Source organism: Bufo gargarizans, chromosome 3 (assembly GCF_014858855.1).
Source record: "Bufo gargarizans isolate SCDJY-AF-19 chromosome 3, ASM1485885v1, whole genome shotgun sequence".
Taxonomy (NCBI): Eukaryota; Metazoa; Chordata; class Amphibia; order Anura; family Bufonidae; genus Bufo; species Bufo gargarizans.
Window position 1 is genome coordinate 400,986,387 of NC_058082.1, and position 20,307 is coordinate 401,006,693.

The 20,307-nt window shown below is 40.1% G+C and overlaps 3 protein-coding genes across 4 annotated transcripts in view; 1 reads left to right on the forward strand and 2 right to left on the reverse strand.

The window, feature by feature from the left end:
- AMPD2 (adenosine monophosphate deaminase 2) overlaps window positions 1-2,783 on the reverse strand; it is a 272,744-nt gene extending 269,961 nt beyond the window's left edge. The window contains exon 1 of the mRNA XM_044288314.1: window positions 2,319-2,783. The gene's annotated coding sequence lies outside the window, so the exon portion shown is untranslated. The remainder of the gene's footprint in view (window positions 1-2,318) is intronic.
- On the forward strand, window positions 1,509-17,697 carry GNAT2 (G protein subunit alpha transducin 2). Of its 2 annotated transcripts, XM_044288316.1 has the most exons (9): window positions 1,509-1,739; window positions 3,369-3,961; window positions 8,741-8,783; window positions 8,868-9,009; window positions 14,641-14,798; window positions 15,571-15,699; window positions 16,349-16,478; window positions 16,938-17,091; window positions 17,343-17,697. In XM_044288316.1, exons 2-9 carry the CDS (start codon window positions 3,844-3,846, stop codon window positions 17,531-17,533), a joined length of 1,065 nt encoding a protein of 354 aa, XP_044144251.1. In that variant the 5' UTR covers window positions 1,509-1,739; window positions 3,369-3,843; the 3' UTR covers window positions 17,534-17,697. The 2 variants fall into 2 exon arrangements, with proteins under 2 accessions (XP_044144251.1, XP_044144252.1); XM_044288317.1 differs by lacking the exon at window positions 3,369-3,961 and having other exon boundaries at window positions 1,698-1,739.
- A 1,435-nt stretch (window positions 17,698-19,132) lies between these two features.
- The window catches only part of GNAI3 (G protein subunit alpha i3), a 55,900-nt gene continuing 54,725 nt past the window's right edge, over window positions 19,133-20,307 (reverse strand). The window contains exon 9 of the mRNA XM_044288318.1: window positions 19,133-20,159. The gene's annotated coding sequence lies outside the window, so the exon portion shown is untranslated. The remainder of the gene's footprint in view (window positions 20,160-20,307) is intronic.

The following is a 20,307-nucleotide window of genomic DNA, read 5'->3' on the forward strand; positions in this document are numbered from 1 at the left end:
AGACGCCATCCGTGTTTTGCAGATCCACAATTTGCGGATGGCAAAACACACAACGGTCGTGTGCATGAGGCCTTAACCGTAGAAACAGAAAACTAATCTGTAGAAACCAGTGTCAGGCAGCTGCTGCCAAAGCCAATAAGATAATGGGCTGCATCAAAAGGGGCATAGATGCCCGTGATGAGAACATAGTCCTGCCACTTTACAAATCACTAGTCAGACCACGCATGGAGTACTCTGAACAATTTTGGGCTTCTGTGCACAAGAAAGACATAGAAAAGCTGGAGAGGGTTCAAAAGAGGGCAACTAAAGTAATAACTGGAATAAGTGGAGCGCAGTCCCCAGAATGATTATTAAAATTAAGTTTATTTAGTTTAGAAAAGAGGACTGAGGGGAGATGTAATAACAGTCTATAAATATATCAGGGGTCAGTAAAGAGATCTCTCCCATAATCTATTTATCCTTAGGACTGTGACAAGGTGACCTCCTCTGCGTCTGGAGGAAAGAAGTTTTGTACACAAACATAGAAGAGGATTCTTTACTGTAAGCGCAGTGAGACTATGAACTCTCTGCCTGAGGAGGTGGTGATGGTGAGTACTAAAAGAGTTCTAGATTGGCCTGAATGTATTTCTGGAGTGCAATAATGTTACAGGTCAATAGTTCCTAGCAGGGGCGTAGCTATAGGGGGTGCAGAGGTAGCAGTCGCTACCGGGCCCAGGAGCCTGAGGTGGCCAAAGACCCTTGTGCCACATAAGAAGACACTGGTATTATAGAAAGTGTATGCAAATTACACCTCTGGCTGGAAAGAAGGGGTTAGGTTAAGAATTTGTTATGGAGGAGGGGGGGGGGGGGTCCATTTTTTTTTTTGCCTCATGCAGCACGAAGGTTTAAGGAAAGGGGGGGCCCAAGCTTAACTCTTGCACCAGGGCCCATGAGCCTTTAGCTACGCCCCTGGTTCCTAGATATCTGGAGAAGGGTTGTTGATCCAGAGAGTTATTGTGATTGAAGTTGAGAAGGATTCCCCCACCCCTAAAATGGGGAAAGTTGGCTTCTACATCATGATGTTTTTTTTTTACCTTCCTCTGAATCTATGTTGCATGATAACAGGCTGAACTGGATGGATGTATGTCTTTTTTCAGCCTTACAAACTATATTACTGTTACTATGTTACTGCTAACTGACTGACTTAAATATGTTTTACATCTTTTAGATACTGATGACCTATCCTCTCAATATTAGATCAGTAGGGGTCACTCGCTCAGCATCCCCACCGAAGCATAGCAGTTGATGGAGCAGTAAGTAGAAAGCCCTTTCCACTGTGTCCAAATGCTTACCAGGTGATGCCACCATAGCTATGAAGTAAATATTTAAAATTTTCATAATCCCAGCTTTGTGCAGCAGAGTTGTTTTCATGCTGCCTGTGCTTGCTCTGGACAGGATTACCAATGCTAAGAACTGACGTTTCCACGACTCTCCTCTCACAGACATTGCCTATGTTTACAGCTGCCTGCATGTCCCTCTATTAACAAGGTGTAAGGCAGTGCTGTAATTACTTAAGTCACAGATGCCCTATCATGAACCATGGAGGAGTGGAGATAACAGGCAGAGAACAGGACGTGATGTATGACAGCCCATAATTCATGAAGGAAGAGAAGGGAGATACAAGAATACAAGATGTCATGCAAGCAGGAGTAAAACACCAGGTTCATGGTACAGTGTACAGACGACAGTGTATTACTACTGTAAGTAATAAGTACTTTGGTTAAACCATCTACCAGTTTTGAAGCTTAAAGCAGCTATGGATTCACAGAAGAGGAGAAGTAGAATCTGCCTGTTATACATATCTCTCTTAATGATCCATTTATGATCCACACCTGGTTTGGGCTTCAAAACCGCATCAGAAAAGCTAATCAAAACCTGAACGTGTATGTGTAACTGAACCCCTAATTTATAACTCCAACACAGATATCACTGATTAAATGGATTAGTAAAATAGCTCCACTCTTGTCCATGGGCAGCATGAGGTGTAGTATCCTGGCGACATTCACTTGAATGTGAGTTGACTGCAAGACCAAATACAGCCCATGGACAAGAGTGGTGCCCTTCAGGCAAAAAAGTGCACACTTTCAATCTTAGACAAACCCTTTCTACCGCGGCTGCCAAATATTGAAACTTCTGGCTTTTGACTAGTCTCCCTATATGAAACATTACATGGTGGCTCCAGTGTTGTTATGATAACAGCTGCCAACAATACAATATGCATCACATGGCTATTGCTTTGCACTATTTTGTTAATGTATTTCTATAACATAAGCTCTAACCTTTTGGAATACTTGGAAGGCTTCAGTTTCACACCATGTTTTTTCGGAATCAGAATCCCACTGCTGTGTTTTTGAAGGTACAAGAAAAATTCTTTTGTTGAGGTCAACGGTAGAGTAGTTATGTCCTTGTTACACAGTTGTTCACAGCATATAATCAAGTCTCATTTAGCTATGACAGACCCACTAGGGAAAACGAAGCTGGTAAATTGCTGTATGATCACACATTACCATGTAGTGTACAGATATTTAGAGAATGGCTATGTGATGAAACAATGACATAAAAAAAGGACCCCAATGAGAACACTTAGGCTTTGTGAATCCTATGGTGAACTGAATAGCCAGTCTGATCCTGTGTGTAAAAACTGGACACTGTGGTTGTGTATTTGCAGATCATTGTGCAGAAGTCAGAGTGAGAGAAGGACACAGCAATTCAGGATTAACTTCGAAATCCTCCACTTTAAAGAGCTTTATGCGGACGTCTGACTCCAGTGTCAGGAGATCCTGGCAGTAAAGCTGTGGGATTAGAAGCAGTTGGTACCGGTCACATTGAATCAGTATGTTGTTGGGGGTGGTACATCAACTGTCAGGGGGGCAGGGTGTTGTTTGTGCCGAGGGGATCAGAAAAACTATTTAGTAAATCTTGATGACCATAGAACAAAGAATTGATTAGGCTGCTCAAGGACCAAGCATGGACTGCTTTTTTGTAAGAACATGGAGCTTTATATAGCATAGGGTGTTACTGTTCACCTCTATTAACTTCAGGATTGTCTATAAATAGCAAGTGATGATGTAATGTTCTAAATCTCTGACTTTCTCATCGTGACCCTACAGTACTTTAAGTTGTGATGCTTGAAAGGAGCAATAGTTGTGTCTAAAACGTAGAACACTTGTATACACTCTCAAGTCAGAAGAATTGGAGCGCAGATTTCATATATGTTACATGTCTGCAATTATTTTAGCCCAAATCATAATATATTTCTCTTACCATACAGTATGTTGCTCTAAATTCAAGCCCTAAAGCTTCAATATCCCCCTCCCTTTATCCTTAAGCTCAGAGACCATAATGGGATTTCTTAAGTCAGGTGATGACTGGAGAGCTTTCCTTCCAAGAAGCTCATCTACCAAGAATCACAGAAACAGAAAGGAAGAAGGAGGAAGACGTGTGGCGAGACATGTTAAAAGAAAATTCTCATAACATATGAAAGAAAACAGCTGAAAATAGAATGGAAAGAGACAGGTGAGATATATTGGACAAAGAAAGAGAGAGCGAGAGACAGACAGAATAAGGTTATAGTGGTGCACAAACTCTGGAAAACTGGAATCTCAGAACAAGAAACTTAAAACTGATATTCCCCTCAAAAGAACAAACCTCAATATCTGCAAAGACAATAGGGGACACAAGGCCATCAAACACAGTCGAAGGTTGCAGGACAACGTGGAGGGCAAGCAGGAACAAGAGGGAAACTTGCTGATATCCATATCACAGGCACTGGAGGATAACGGGACAGAGAGTGAAGATACAGAAATGGGAAGTGGAGCTAGTGCAGAAGACAAGGAGCTGGCAAAGAGATCTAAGGAGCTAGAAAAAAAACTACAAGAGGATGCGGCAAAAGATGCCAAGACAGTAAAACTACTACTGCTCGGTGAGAAATGCTTCATTTCATAGGGATTGGTGAAGGGGCACAACAATGGGGCAATAATGAACTTGGTACAGATGGTGCTTATCTGTTTACAGTCATTTTCATATTTAGGAAAATCAGATACAGGCTGGAATGCTAATTCCTAATGACATCCCTTCAACAAAATACGTTACTCATATATAACGTACATGAGTCAGATACCCAAAGTATCATTATTATAACACATTACATTTCTTCACTATATTTGCCAACAACTGGAGGCCTATACAACTCCAACAAAGACATGACACACAACACCACAGAAAAGCAGTCATTATTAAACACTATAAAATACTAAAATCAAGAAAGTGAATGTCAAGGTTTACATACACATAATACAGTACATATAGGCTTGGTGAGCTACGGGGTATAAGGCACTAGTCAGGAAAACATTTCTAGCAAGCAGCCACAAAATGTATAAAGAAATAAATCATATTTACAGAAATGACATACAGGCTGGAATGATAATTACTAATATACCTTCAACAAAATATACTTTTCTTATGTACACGTGGTGAGCCAGAAATCCAGGATGCCATTAGTGCAATACATTTTCTGTTACAATACCAGTGAAAATGGCACTGATGACAACCACTATTTTTAAATGTTGCACTTCATTTATTTGTCACAAATCATACATGCAATATACATTTTTTGGGAACTTGCTGACATAATGACATAAAAGAGGTGCTTTACTATTAAACACTGAAAACTGTGGTTGGTATCAAGGAAGAAAATGTTGTGAATCCCAAGTTTTCTGATAGGTTTGAATCCGTTCTTGTCCTACACAATGTGATGCAGTTTTATATCATTTTAGGGTAGCCTACCTGTCTTTTTTAAAAATATATCTTTCAGCTGTTTTTATCAAGTCATCACTCATACCTCCTATAATTCATGCTGTTGCAAGACTTTAACCCTGTCTGCCCAGGAATGGCTATAACTATTTTTTCCTATTGTCAGTTCTGACCTACATTGTAGTTATCATCAACTTATTTTTAATACTGGCATGATTACGCAACTATACCGCTAGTGGAGACTGTACAGTCATTATATTATGAAACTATAATAAGATTAGCATCTGACAGTCATTAGGTTAAGGATTGTGTAATCTGATTACATGATGAGTAATTCCAGTACGTTATCAAAGTACTGCAAAGCATATGACCTCAAGCCACTGAACTATTAAAATACCTACCTAGATGGAGCATTTTCATTTTCTGTACATGACACCTTCTGGCAAATATTAAATATCATACAAACACAGAAGCTACAGACTAGTAGGAGATACAAACTAACAATTGGAAAAAGAGAGACATCATAAGGGCTGTATAGTAGCGTGCCCATGTCAATCGCTTATTGCAGTGCGTCCCATTGACTTGAATTCGCAAAAGACAGGACATGTCGTCCTATTTTTTTGTGGTTTGTAAGCATAAACTCAAATCCCAAGGAAGTACTTCCGAGTATTTCCTTGGGCTTCCGCTCGGCAAAAGATAGGACATGTCTTATACCTTTTGCCGGATCGCGGACCTATTCAAGTCAATGGTCAATTTGCGGTCCGCAATAGTTTTTTTCTGACTTTTTATACTTCACCACAAACAAAACAGTTTAGTGTGCATAGTTTTGAATTTTCTCACAGCTGCAGTCCCCAAAAAAGGAGTAGGTCCGTGCTCCTATAAAATTCAAATAAAACGCGTAAGTATGGGTCCGCGCTAATTGTCTTCCCCTAGAGGAATGTTCACAGGCAGTCACTCTTCTGGAGCCGTCTCTCCTTATTCCTGGCTTTCGGCTTCCTCGATCCCTGAACCGACCAGCAATATAAACCTTTTCTTCCTTCAAAATGACATAAATATAGTACAGACCCGCAAAGAAAACGGTTCACCATGCTTTTATTGTACTTACATGACCATTTCTTGCCACATCACATATAAAAACCAGCTTTGTCTGGGGCGTCCTTATTTAATATTCATTGGGGCAGTATTTATTATCCATCCCGCTAATCACGTTTTCCACATGTTCTCCCAACCCCCTATATCAATGGGATTTGGCTTTGATATGTTAACTATCCATAAAAACAACTCCCACATATTTGTTTCAGCGTCCAACAATAAAAATAAACATTACAATTATAAATATTTGAATACATATCAATCTCACATTCATAAAAACTCATATCAATATTATAAATGTGAGATCGATATGTATTCGAATATTTATAATTGTAATGTTTATTTTTATTGTTGGAAGTTGAAACAAATATGTGGGAGTTATTTTTATATATAGTTAATGTATCAAAGCCAAATCCCATTGATATAGGGGGTTGGGAGAATATGTGAAATACGTGATTAGCGGGATGGATAATAAATAACGCCTCAATGAATATTAAATCAGGACACCCCAGATAAGGCTGGTAGCAAAACCCGGGTCGGGCAGAGATACTAAAAAAACTTTTATTTCTGACGTGACAAGAAATGGTCTTGTGAGTACAATAAAAGCACAATGAACCGTTTTTCTTTGCGGGTCTGTACTATATTTATGTCCTTTTGAAGGAAGAAAAGGTGTCTATTGCAGGTTGGTTCAGGGATCAAGGAAGCCGAAAGCCAGGAATAAGGAAAGACTGCTCCAGGAGAGTGACTGCGAAGACAATTAGCATGGAATCATACTTATGTGTTTTATTTGACTTTTTATACTGATGAACTATCCTCAGGATTGGTCACCAGTATCTGATCAGAGGGGGTCACACACCTGGGACCCCACAAATCAGCTGCTTGAGGAGGCAGGACAGCTCCTGAGTGCCGCAGCCTCCTCAGGGCTTACACTGTATTGCGGGTCTGCTTGGTATCAAACAAATCTAATGTCATTGGCCTAGGGTAAGCTGCGAGAAGGTCTTCTCAAGTAGCTGATCAACAGGAGTCCTGAGTGTTGGACGTACACTGATCAGATACTGATGACCTGTAAACCGCCTTTAAATATAGTATAAGCTATCCTGGTAAAATACCCATGGTTTGTATGTGTAGGATTTCAGATTGCTTCTTTATCAAATTATGTAATGGAGAAATAAAAAATACGCGTATACATGTTCATTTATTAGAATTTCTTCTTTCAATAGGCATTTAACACTAATGAATATTTGTACAAATATGCTTTCCAGGCAATTTCATCCTAAGGCTACATTCAAACTGTGATCATCGCATTGCGGTTTTAAGAACCATTGCAGTCTATGACGTCCTATTTTGTCTGTTTTCACAACCTAACAGCCCCCATAAAATTGAAATGAATTAATGGCCCTTTTGCAGAAAGGCATTAGTGTAGAAATAGCTGTTGAAAACTGTTTGGCCATTTTTAACTGTTTTTTTCACCATCATGTTAATGTAGCCTTAGGTCAGGCATGCTCAACCTGCGGCCCTTCAGCTGTTGCAAAACTACAACTCCCAGCATGCCTGAACAGTCTACAGCTATCAGCCCACAGCAGGGCATTGTGGGAGTTGTAGTTTTACAACAGCTGGAGGGCCGCAGGTTGAGCATGCCTGCCTTAGGTGGAAAAATCTGACATTAATCCACAGAATTCCAAGGTTGAACCAGTTTTTCAACCATTTTTTTCAGTCTATTATGTTAATCTACGAATCTATTCACGTGGGCATTTAACAAATATATGTATTTTAAATACATATGGATCCTTATAATTGACTTTTACCAATGCGCTCATGTGAAACAGGCTCAATGTGCTTGCAGTAATGTCTGATTGTTAGGACGTGGCAGAAATCTTCTTACATGTATGATGAATGTAAGAAATGTCATCAACTCCATTATCTGTAGATTTATTAGAAGAGAATTGTCTTTGATTACCTTTATGCCGTTTGGCTCTATGGCATGGCCAAGTATCTGGTACTAAAAAGTGATGGTTAGAAAGGAAATTCAACCCTGACATTGTAATTATACATATAACAAAGAAACATAAAGTCACATACCAGCAGAAAATGTAATCTGCAAGTAAGCTTAAAGGGGTTGTCTCATTTCAGTAAGTGGCATTTATCATGTAGAGAAAGTTAATACAAGACACTTACTAATGTATTGTAATTGTCCATATCGCTTCCTTTGCTGGCTGGATTGATTTTTCCATCACATTATACAATGCTAGTTTCCATGGTTACAGACCATGCAGTAAGTGACTTGTATTAACTTTCTCTACATGATAAATGCCACTTACTGAAGGGAGTCTGTCACCTCCATTACCTGCAGTACGACATGAGTAATACTGCTGACACTTACTCCGGATCGCTACTTAATGTCTATATTGCCTGCTGTGTTCCCACTGCGCCGCTGCAAAGCTCAGCTGAAATACAAGCATTTGCAGGACTCTTGAGCTTGTGCACATAATGTAGAAAATCTCTGGAATGCAAATTTATGAGTCCTCTCAATTTATTACATCAGAGCTTTGTGACAGCACAGTAAGAAAGATAGGGGAAGGGGGCGTACTGTATGAGAATAAAAATTCTGATCGGAGGTCAGTGTATGCAGTACTACTCATGTAGAACTGAAGAAAACTGTGGTTAATATAGGTGACAGTCCCTTTAAGCATTTGCCTTCACGTTTGAGTCATATAGATGCACTTTTATCACTTTCTGTAAGGTCCACAGTCCTATCATTTTAATCAGAATGTGAATCCTAAACTGCCAAATGACATATACTATATACGTTACTATGTCTGCCTTAGATAACATGAAAAATATGTTGGTTTCTCTGCAGGTGCCGGAGAGTCTGGAAAGAGCACTATAGTGAAGCAAATGAAGTGAGTAAGGACAAAACTATCTTCCAAATGTTTGGATCTTACTTGTTTTTAAAGTTCTCTAGTAATTATCTCTGTTTTATTAAGGATTATACACCAGGATGGATACTCAGAGGAGGAATGCATGGAGTTCAAGTCTATTATCTATGGCAATGTGCTACAGTCAATCCTTGCTATAGTCCGCGCTATGTCCACCCTTGGTATTGATTATAAAGACCCAAGCAGAGCGGTAGGTGAGACTTAAAGGGGTTGTCCAAGTTATTTTTATTGATCACCTATGCTCAGGGTAGGTCATCAATATCAGATCGGTGGGGGTGCTGGGTGTTGGCTCTCAGATGGTTGAAGATAGGACACCTGCCATGCCAGCGCTGCCTTTTCTTCTTTGTTTACCTGCTCGCCCTCGCAACCTAAGCCATCCTATTCACTTCAATGGGACAGCTCGTTCCTAAACACTTGAATAGGAATGAGCAGTTCCATTAAAGTGAATGGGACCGCTTCTTGTAATTATACCTGCTAACCACAGGTAAACAATGAAGGGAATGCAGCGCTGGTACCGCACGCGCCTTCTGTTCAACCAGCTGATCCTCATGAGTATAGGTCATCAATAAAAATAACTTGGGCAACCCTTTTAAGTAATGCAATAATAATAGTTTGCGGGAATCTAGTACTTAGAGATTGTTTGTAAGGATGGAAACACAGCACAGTTTTTCATGCAGTCTCAGGTGCAGTTTATTGAGCCAACCCCAAGTATAAGACCTTGATTTATATTTGCCATTCCCTTTGAATCCACTTCTGGATTTGGATCAGAAAAAATGACACAAAAAGTAAATGTGTTTCTATCCTTACAGGCACAGCATTTTGTGCAGGCAGAAACTGGAGAAAATTCAGTGCCAGAGTATGCCTCCCATTGTTTTCAGTTGACGTGGTTGCGATTAATGTCTGTGACTGTGCCAGGAAAGAACATCTAATCCCTTACAGAAATTATAATGGCATTTTTAAATAATTTTGGATTTGCCCAGAATATAAATGCAACCCCAATTCCAAATGCTGTGTAAATTGTAAAGAAAAACAGAATGCAATGATTTGAAAATCTCATAGACTCATACTTTATTCACAATAGATCACAGAACACCTATCAGACGCTTAAAGTGAGACATCTTACCATTTCATGAAAAAATTGAAGGGGTATTCCCATCTTAATGATCACTGTTAAATCTGTTAATGATTTAACAGTAATCATTTTTCTAAATATATTTAATTAACAAATTCCCACCCCTTAGAAGTAAATAAACATATACTTACCTGACTATTGTCTTCCGTCTCCCCTGGTTACGGCCACCGCTCTTCTCAGGAATTGCGGTGGCCGCGCGTGCCCAGACGACTTCTCTTCTCCTGGCCGGCCGCGCACTGTACTGAACGCGCACGCTGAGGCTGGGCATGCGCTATGGTGATTTCTTCCTGGCCAGTATAGTATACTAGCCCGGAAGAAGTCACCAGGGCGCATGCACGGCCTCGGCGTGCGCGTTCAGTACAGCGCGCGGCCTGGCCGGGAGAAGACTTCAATCAAGATGGACCCCGTCCCCTGCCGAGTGCCGAAACCAGGTAGTGGACAGCGCGTTGGGAGCAGGTAAGTATGAAATAGAGTCTTGAGAATACCCCTTTAACAAATTTAGGGGCAACGCATCTCAAAAAAGTTGGGACAGGATCAAGCAAAAGGCAGGAACAGTAAGTGGTACTAATAAAAAAACAGATGGAGGAACAATTTGCATTTGCAACTAAGTCACATGAATGGGTATAAAAGAAGCATGTTAGAGAGGCAGCATTTCTTGCTGCAGTCTTCTCTGGGCCAAAGCTCATTTAAAATAAACTGAGGCAAATGGAAAATTGTTCTGTGGCCAGATGAATTAAAATTTGAAATTCTTTTTGGAAACCATGGATGCCGTGTACTGCGGACTCAAGAGGAGAGGGACCATCCAGCATTTAATTAGCGCACACTTCAAAAGCCTGCATCTCTGATGATATGGGGTTGCATTAGTGCATATTGCATGCACTATCATTGCTGAACAGTATATACAGGTTTTAGAACAACATATGCTCTCATTCAGACAATGGGGGAGATTTATCAAAACTGGTCTAAAGTAGAACTGACTTAGTTGCCCATAGCAACCAATCAGATTCCTTCTTTCATTTTGCAAAGGAGCTCTGTAAAATTAGAGGTGGCATCTGATTTGTTACTATTGGCAACTAAGCCAGTTTTCCTTTCCACCAGTTTTGATAAATCTCCTCCAATATCTCTTTCAGAAAAGGCCTTGCATAATTCAACAAGACAATGCTAAACCACATACTGCATCCATCAAAACAGCATGGATTGTGAGCTGAACCTCCTGCCTGCAGTGCGGTCTGCACTTCACCAATAGAAAACATTCACAAAATTAAAAATATTGCAAAGAAGACCCAGGACTGTTGAGCGCCTAGAATTTTACATCAAACAAGAATGGAACAATGTTCCTCTCCCAAAACTCCAGTAATTTGTCTCCTCACTGCCCAGATGTTTTCAGATTGTTATTAACCCCTTCACGACCGCAATCCGTATATATATACGTGATAGCTGCACATACCCCGTGCAGCTACCACGTGTATAGATGTCATGGTAGCTCTTTAATCCATGCGCTGCAAAGCGCTTGGATTAAAGCTTCTGCCCCTGTCCTGCTGCTGTCACGGATAGCATACAGTCTAGTAATGTCAGCAAGGGACCAATCAGAGTGGCCCCTTGCCGGCAATCGATCCGATTGGTTAGTCTGTGCAGACTAACCAATCGGATCGCGGCAGTGAAAAAAATGCTGGTTCCAGGCTCTGATGTGAGAATCCTCGTGCCCAAAAATGGTACCAATAAAAACATCAACTCTTTCTGCAAAATACGAGCCCCTGCACAAGACTATCTATAAAAATAAAAAACATATGGCGTTCAGAAAATGGACACACAAAAACATAATTTATTTTTCAAAATAGCTTTATTATGCAAAACTGAAATAAACAAAGAAAGTAGACATATTTTATATCATTGCATCCGTAACAACCTGCTCTATAAAAATAGCACATGATCTACCCTGTCAGATGAATCTTAAAAAAAAAAAAAAACTGTGCCAAAACAGCCATTTTTCAGTTACCTTGCCTCACAAAAAACTTAATATAGAGCAATTAAAAATCATATGTACCCCAAAATAGTACCTATAAAACTGGCACCTTATCCCCTAGTTTCCAAAATAGGGTCACTTTTGGGGAGTTTCTACTGTATGGGTGCATCAAGGGGGCTTTAAATGGGACATGGAATCTAAAAACCAGTTTAGCAAAATCTGCCTTCCAAAAACCATACGGCGTTCCTTTCCTTCTGTGCCCTGCCGTGCGCCCTTACATCAGTTTACGACCACATGTGGGGTGTTTCTGTAAACCGCAGAATCAGGGTAATAAATGTTGAGTTTTGTTTGGCTGTTAACCCTCAATGTGTTAAAGAATTTTTTTTTTTTTAATGGAAAATCTGCCAAAAAAGTGAAATTTAGAAATGTAATCTCCATTTTCCTTTAATTCTTGTGGAACACCTAACAGCCGGTTCAGACCTGAACATTTTACAGCGCGTTCCTACGTGCTGTAAAACGCTCAACAGGCAAGAACCAATGATTCCCTATGGGAATGGTTCTCACCTGAGCGTTTTACAGCGCGTACGATCGCGCTGTAAAACGCCCGATGCCCCAAGAAGTACAGGAGCTTCTTTGGGGCGTCTTGTCGCGCGTTCCCGTACATAGACTTCAGCAGGAACACGCGACAATGGGCGTTCGCTTGTCTCTGTATGCGTGATTGCAAACGCCCGTACAATCGCGCATACAGAGCGTACGTTCAGGTCTGAACCCAGCCTAAAGGGTTAACAAAGTTTGTAAAATCAGTTTTGAGTAACTTGAGGGATGTAGTTTCTACAATGGGGTCATTTATGGGGGGTTTCCACTAGGTAAGCCCCACAAAGTGACTTCAGACCTGAACTGGTCCTTAAAAAGTGGGTTCTAACGTCCTAAAAAAATAAAATGACATTTCCAAAATGATGCATAAAGTAGACATATGGGAAATGTTAAGTAGTAAATATTTTATTAGGTATGACTTTGTTTTCGAAGCAGAGAAATAGAAATTTTGAAAATTGAGAATTTTTCTAAATTTTTGATATTTGGGATTTTTTCATAAATAAAGGTGAAATATATTGACTCAAATTTATGACTATCATGAAGTACAATATGTCACGAGAAAACAATCTCAGAATGGCTTGTATAAATAATGGTGTTCCAAAGCTATTACCACATAAAGTGACGCATGTCAGATTTGTAAATTTTGACCTGGACACTGGGGCATCAATGACCTTTGGTCATGAAAGGGTTAAAAGAAGAGAGGATGCTACACAATCGCAGACATGGCCCAGTCCCAACTTTTCTGAGATGCGTTGCTACCATCAAGTTCTAAACAAGTAAATTTTCACAATGAAATAGTAAAATGTCTCACTTTCAACATCTGATATGTCTTCTATGATCTATTGCGAAAAAAATATGGGTCTATGAGATTTGCATTGTTTTAACTTATATTTATTTACATAGCATCCCAACGTTTTGGAATTGGGATTGTTAAATCAATGTCCTGGTGCTCTTTGTGTGTGTATGGATGTGGAGTAGTCTGGTTGTCAAATAGTTGCTTCAGCATATGCGCTATTGCAGGTAGCATCCATTCCTTGTGTTTTGTGCAGGTGGAGGTGGTCATGCTTCTTATGTGCTCCTCCACTGGAACATAACGGGTATTGTTCAGCAAACTCTAGCAGCACTTCACTACTTCTTCCTCTGCTCTTTCAAAGTCCCTGGGTTACATCCAAATCTGCATTGGGAAATCTATGCAAATCAAGGACAAAGGCACGTTGTGCAGCACCTTTTTGATAAAATGACTTTAAGATAAAGCCACAATGTATTCGGCTGAACAAGCAGGTTTTGAGTGGAAGAAGTAGGACTGCAATTGATATATAATGTGTAAAATAGCTCTGTAGTCTATCCTTCTATGAAACCAGAACAGCAAAACTGGCCTGGAAGACATAGAGGGTCTGTTTGAATATTGTATCTACTTTTATGCTTTCTGAGCCCAATAAAGAAAAACTACCCTGAGGCCTCATGCACACGACCGTTTTTTCGGGTCCGCATCTGAGCCGCAGTTTTGGCGGCTCGGGTGCGGACTCACTTCAATGGGGCTGCAAAATATGCAGACAGCACTCCGTGTGCTGTCCGCATCCATTGCGCTGTTCCGAGGCCCCGCAAAAAAAATATAGCATGTCCTATTCTTGTCCGTTTTGCGGACAAGAAAAGGCATATCTACAATGGGCGTTCCGCAAACTGCGGAAGGCACACGGGCGGCTTCCGTTTTTTGCAGATTTGCGGTCATGTGCATGAGGCCTAAGACTGTAACCCAGGCTTTGGCACAGCTTCTGAGTCGTTGCATTTGTTTCCTATTATGAACACAGAAAGAACACGTACAATGCTGTATGTATTCTCTGGTCAGTAAAATGCACCAGTATTGTGGGCAAAACTGTTCTGTATTGGGCGCAGTATCTCAAATAAGGTCTCAGCTATGGCATCCAATGTCAAGTTTGAATGGGGTTTGTGCAAGTGATTTATGCTGAAGTGTCCATGGATGTCCTCATCCTAGAGACTGAGGCACACTCTGCTGGCTCAGAGTAGTAATTACAGTACATGTATTTGGCTCTTTCAGTTTCTAAGATGTTGGGAAGGTATTTATAACTTAACTGCATTAATTACTTTTGTACTTGATATGTATATTCTCACAGGATGATGGTCGGCTCCTTTTCCACCTTGCAGACTCCATTGAGGAGGGTACAATGCCTCCAGAGCTTGTGGAGGTGATCCAGAAGCTTTGGAAAGATGATGGGGTGCAAGCTTCTTTTGAAAGGGCAGCAGAATACCAACTGAATGACTCTGCACCATAGTGAGTGTCACAATAAATCATCCAAATATTACAGTCAGTGTGAAGAATGTTCTTTCCCTTCTATTAACTCATAAGTGTACCGGCTGATTCTTCCCCTGCACCATCCACATTTTTCCAACATTTGCTAACCTCTAAAAATTGCACAGAAGGATGTAGTTTTATGACGGTTTCCAGCAGTGCCTATTAGGATGCCTTCACATGTGAAATCAGCCAGAAAATATGTAGCATAAAGACTTCCCTATGTTGTCCTATGGGGCTAAAAAATGTCAATCTCTGAGCAGTGTTTCACTGGAGAATAACATTCTGTTGCATAAAATATGTGGCTTTTCTGAAGCAGAAGGTCTCCAATTATTTCCATTAAGAAGGTGTAATCCGCACTTGCATATTTTTGTCGTATTTCAGGCATGAAGGCACCCTAAGATAGTTTTCTGGTGTTTTTTTGCAGCATGCTTTGGGTGTGGCCTTTTTCCCACTAAACATCTCTACAGGAAAAAGTCTGAAAAAGAGAAATGTGTGACTAAAAATTAAATTATAAAAAAAAAAAAAAGGATTTTACAAACAAAAAAGGGCAACCAAAGGGCATATGGTCAAATAGATCATGAAAACATTTGTACTACTTGGAACCACCCCAGGCATTGGCTTACAAATACTGACAAATTTTGGCCTTACAATAGTAATGCAACAATATGCAATCACCTAAAGGTCTGGTGGGGGTGACTAGATTCATTTTATGCCACAATTAACTTTTTATTCTTTTTCTTCATCACATTAGTTACCTTAACGAACTGGACAGGATCACAGCACCTGATTACCTCCCAAATGAGCAAGATGTTCTCCGATCTCGTGTGAAGACAACAGGAATCATAGAGTCGCAGTTCTCATTTAAAGATCTCCACTTCAGGTCTGTCCATCTTGCCTTCTTGTAAAAAAATAAATAAAATAGAAAAAACTTAAACTAGGTATTAGTAAGCAATCTAACAGTTGTATATTTTCCGCAATATCAGTGGTGATACGTAGCACACTCAAATTCATCAGCCACATTTTCTCCTCGTGTATCCTCTTTGGCATTGGGCTATGTTACTCGCAAAAAAAAAAGATAACAAAAATGTAGTTTGAGGAAGAAAACCATTAGGGCAAATTTATAAACCCCATTGGTATCCTCTGAGTAGGATATGCCAAAGCTTTCAGTTGGTGGGTGCCAGAAAACGGCAGTAATTATATTAGCAAAGCTTACTAAACTTCAGTGTATTACAAAAGCTATGAATACCAGTATATATTCTCTAAAATTACACTGGTGAAATAAAGCACCTTGTTAGAGGGTTTGTCTTATCATTTATTGGTGGCATGTCACTAGATTATACCACCAATAACTCATCAGCACCACTTTGTTACGGTATTTCCAAGCAGCTGCACAGACAGCGATTATACTTTGTACAGTCTACCTGCCAATTGGACATTTGTGGCATATGGTCAGGATTTGCCATTATGTTTTTGATGAGAGAACCCCTTTAAGAAAATCTCAATCCTTTTAATACTGTTGCCTTTTATAGAATGTTTGACGTGGGAGGACAGAGGTCGGAACGCAAGAAATGGATACACTGTTTTGAAGGGGTCACTTGCATTATATTCTGTGGAGCATTAAGCGCATACGACATGGTCCTGGTGGAAGATGAGGAAGTGGTATGTGAGCTTCTATTCTAACATGATTTTGTGGACACAATGGGAGTCCATTATCAAACTGGTGCAAAGTAGAACTGGCTTAGTTGCCCATAATAACCAACCAGATTCCTCCTTTCATTTTCCAAAGGAGCTGTCCATAATAAAAGGTAGAAATAAGTAGACGCTGGACATTTTGAGCCAAACGTATGGACAGCAGGAGGCACACTCTCCCAACCGAGGTTTAGCAATTTTTGATTTATTTGTAGAAAGCGCGTTTTGGGGTACTACTGACCCCTTTATCAAGTCTCGGATTAATCAGCAGAGAGGGTGGCACGTGGAGGACGCAGACGCAGTCTGGCATGTAGGCCTCCTGGCGAGGAATAACCCCTTCCGGATCTTATCTGTATTAGTAAAGAATGTGTCATTTTGCAAAATACTACAAAACAATGCAAAAAAAAATATCATTTCTATTTTTCACAGAACCGGATGCATGAATCTCTTCATCTCTTCAACAGCATTTGTAACCATAAGTTCTTTGCCGCCACGTCCATAGTGCTTTTCCTAAACAAGAAGGATCTTTTTGAACAGAAAATCAAGAAAGTTCATCTAAGTATCTGTTTCCCAGACTATGATGGTGAGTGAACAGATCATCGTCTAACCTCGCTACATCCCACCTCAGTATTTAAACAGAGTTTATTAGGGTCATTTATCAAACTGGTATAAATTAGAACTGCCCATACAAACCAATCAGATTCCACCTTTCATTTTTGACAGCTCATTTGGAAAATGAAAGGTGGAATCTGATTGGTTGCTGTGGGCAACTACTAACCAGTTCTACTTTACACCAGTTTAATAAATGACCCCATATATGTTTTTCTCTGACAGGTCCAAACACGTTTGAAGATGCAGGAAATTACATCAAGTTACAGTTTCTTGATTTAAACATGAGGAAAGATACCAAGGAGATCTACGGCCACATGACCTGTGCCACAGACACACAAAACGTTAAGTTTGTGTTTGATGCAGTAACTGATATCGTCATCAAGGAGACGCTGAAGGACTGTGGACTGTTCTGAAAGGCACATTAGTTATTGCTTATTCTTTTTGAACAGGATTGTAACCAGTAACAAGAGCCCAGAGCTACACTTTGTGTAAGCATTGACAACCCTTCCATACTTATATAATATACGTAGCACAAGAAACAAGTATGTAGGTGGCGTAACGTCTACAGCTCTACAAAAACTGGTAGCAGATCTTTAAAGAGGACCTGTCACCGCTCCTGACATGCCCTTTAATAGTTTCATGCATTCCCCATGTAATAACAATTCTGGAACATCTATTGTTATCTCTGTATATTGTGCCATTCCTGTATTATTTCTACTAGAAGTTATGAATGAATTGCCATTAGCCTTCAGTAAGGGTACAGAGGGGAGGTAACCAGTTAGGGAGGTGTACCTGCACAGTCTGACTCTATCCAATCAGTGCTGCCATTTTCAGACTGTGCAGGTACACCCCCAGCTGGTTACCACCCCTCTGTACCCTTACTGAAGGCTAATATCAATTCATTCATAACTTCTAGTAGAAATAATAAAGGAATGGCACATCATAGAGCCATAAGAATAGATGGTCCAGAATTGTTATTACATGGGGAATGCATGAAACTATTAAAATGGGCATGTCAGGAGCGGTGACAGGTCCTCTTTAACTGGCATTACCAAACATAGGCAGCTATTTATGAGAACATGGCAATGCCCATATAAGACATCTTAGCCAATATATGCAATGCATTAAACAGCTCTTCATATGGCCGTTGTTCTGGGTCCAGTTTGCAAATACGGAAAAAGGAATATTCGTTCTAGAAGCCTTTTTCTGCAAACACAACATGAACCTATACAGTAACTTATACTGAACATTTCAGTACTTTCAGCTCCTGCCATGTCAGCCTTCCTTGTTTATTTTACCAAAATCCCTGTGCACAATGGGTATATGGACAAAAAGGCTATTTAGGCCAGTTTCACGCAAGTGTATTCAGTTCAGGAAACACGCTCTGTGACACGAACTTGCAGCATTATAATGATTTATAATGATGTGAATTCCAGTCTGACCATGGCTCTACTGAATTGTATTTATAACATTAAGTGAGTACAGTTCAGTAGATTCAAGGTCGGGCAGGAACCCATTGCATCTGTCATAGGAGCAGTGTTTAGCCCTGGACTTTATGAGCTCATGTGAAACTGCCCTTTGACAGGGAAATGATCTGGTAAATATACATTCCTGCAATTAGACGTATAATGACATATTACAAAATGAAGTAAAGTGGCAGATTTTCAAATCCTATAGATGGCATAAACTTGGGTTCCTTAGACCTGGGCAAAATTCTCAATGCCTTATGCTGGACAATAAATATGCTGCAGGGATAGACACTTTTGTCTAACTCTGTGCCAGCTATTGGTTGGCTTTGAGACAGAAAATTACGCCAGCGTTGTGGCACATAATAGTGCATATTAGGCTGTCCCTTTTCAAAGTCAAAAAATTGGAGAAGCCCCAGTTGTACCAAACTGCACCAATCTGCGCCACTTTTTAGACAGACTCACAGATACATTAGAAAATTTGGGCCAATGTGTTTTATGGGAACACACTGTAGACAAAGAAAGCAATAAAAACACAACGCATTGTACAAGTCTCACCATTTTAATACTGTATACAAATAAAAATGTGTGCGCGGAGTGCAGAGAAATTAGGTGTACGTGTGTGCAAAATAGAAAAAAAAAAAGTTAGGTGTTTAAAAACCCACTGTAATTGGTCAATTATAAGCACGCATGAAAATAACAGCTACAACAAAACGTAAAATCTATAACCTTGGTGTTTGGCACCAGACATATAAAAGGCATGCATCTGAGCAGGTGAACAGGCTGGAAACCACAGGTCCCAAAAAGACGTGGGGCTCGCAGGTAAGTGGCTGTAGGCTATGACAGCAGCAAAGGCACCAACACATATGAATAAAAAAGACAAAAGCCAGGGAAAGGACACTTGGGTAAATACGAATTTGAGAGAAAGTGCTTTGTGGCTAATGGAGTAGCTTAAATAATGGAATTGAACTGATATGGTTCACATATAGTAGATGCCAAGCAAAAGACACTACTCAGTGCTGGGAATGGTTTAAGTATAAAATTCATTAGGCTTATCGGTGTAACCCACCATGGTGAGAGCAAGAATAAGTATCACTGATCTCGGTCCACAACATAAATATAATCTCCCACTGCAAAAAAAATAACAAATAAAATAAAGAAAAACTTGGAGACAGATAAATGCAACACTGGGACTGGCAACTGTTGTCACATCATGACTGTAGTAGGTATCATAACACAGAGTCTCAAAGAAGTGCTGTGCCATAACACTGCCGTTTCTTCAGATTCAATAATCAGCATCTGAAGAGGAAGATTCTTAGTGCGGACAGTGTCGATCGGTAACAGTCCAGCCATTCAGAATGATGGAATACTTGAAATGTTGAGATAGTGGTAACATCAAAGGACAGCAGCTCACAGTTCTGGCCAAGGAGAGTCACATCATGGTGGAAACTGCATATGCAAGGGGAGAAAGGAGGACCTCCAGAGAGGAACAGGGTTGCTTGTGCATAGAGTAATACCACATCCCTCATATAGCAGGGCCCCAGAATTAGCCAGCCATCAGGGCTTTCATTACCTGAAAAGTAAATGGAAGACAGAAAAATAAAATTATAATACTGCATCACACAGACTCCTAGATGACATCTTGTGAGGGTTTAGGGTCTTTGCAAAACCAGCTTTTCATCATACGCCACTATATTAAAGGATTTATAACTGATGAAAAT

What these genes read in the sequence shown, in the direction of transcription:
- GNAT2 (XM_044288316.1), top strand. Translation starts at nt 3,844, where the DNA reads ATGGGAAGTGGAGCTAGTGCAGAAGACAAGGAGCTGGCAAAGAGATCT. An exon ending in ACTATAGTGAAGCAAATGAA is followed by an intron (nt 8,784 to 8,867) that starts GTGAGTAAGGAC and finishes TGTTTTATTAAG; the next exon opens with GATTATACACCAGGATGGAT. An exon ending in ATAAAGACCCAAGCAGAGCG is followed by an intron (nt 9,010 to 14,640) that starts GTAGGTGAGACT and finishes ATATTCTCACAG; the next exon opens with GATGATGGTCGGCTCCTTTT.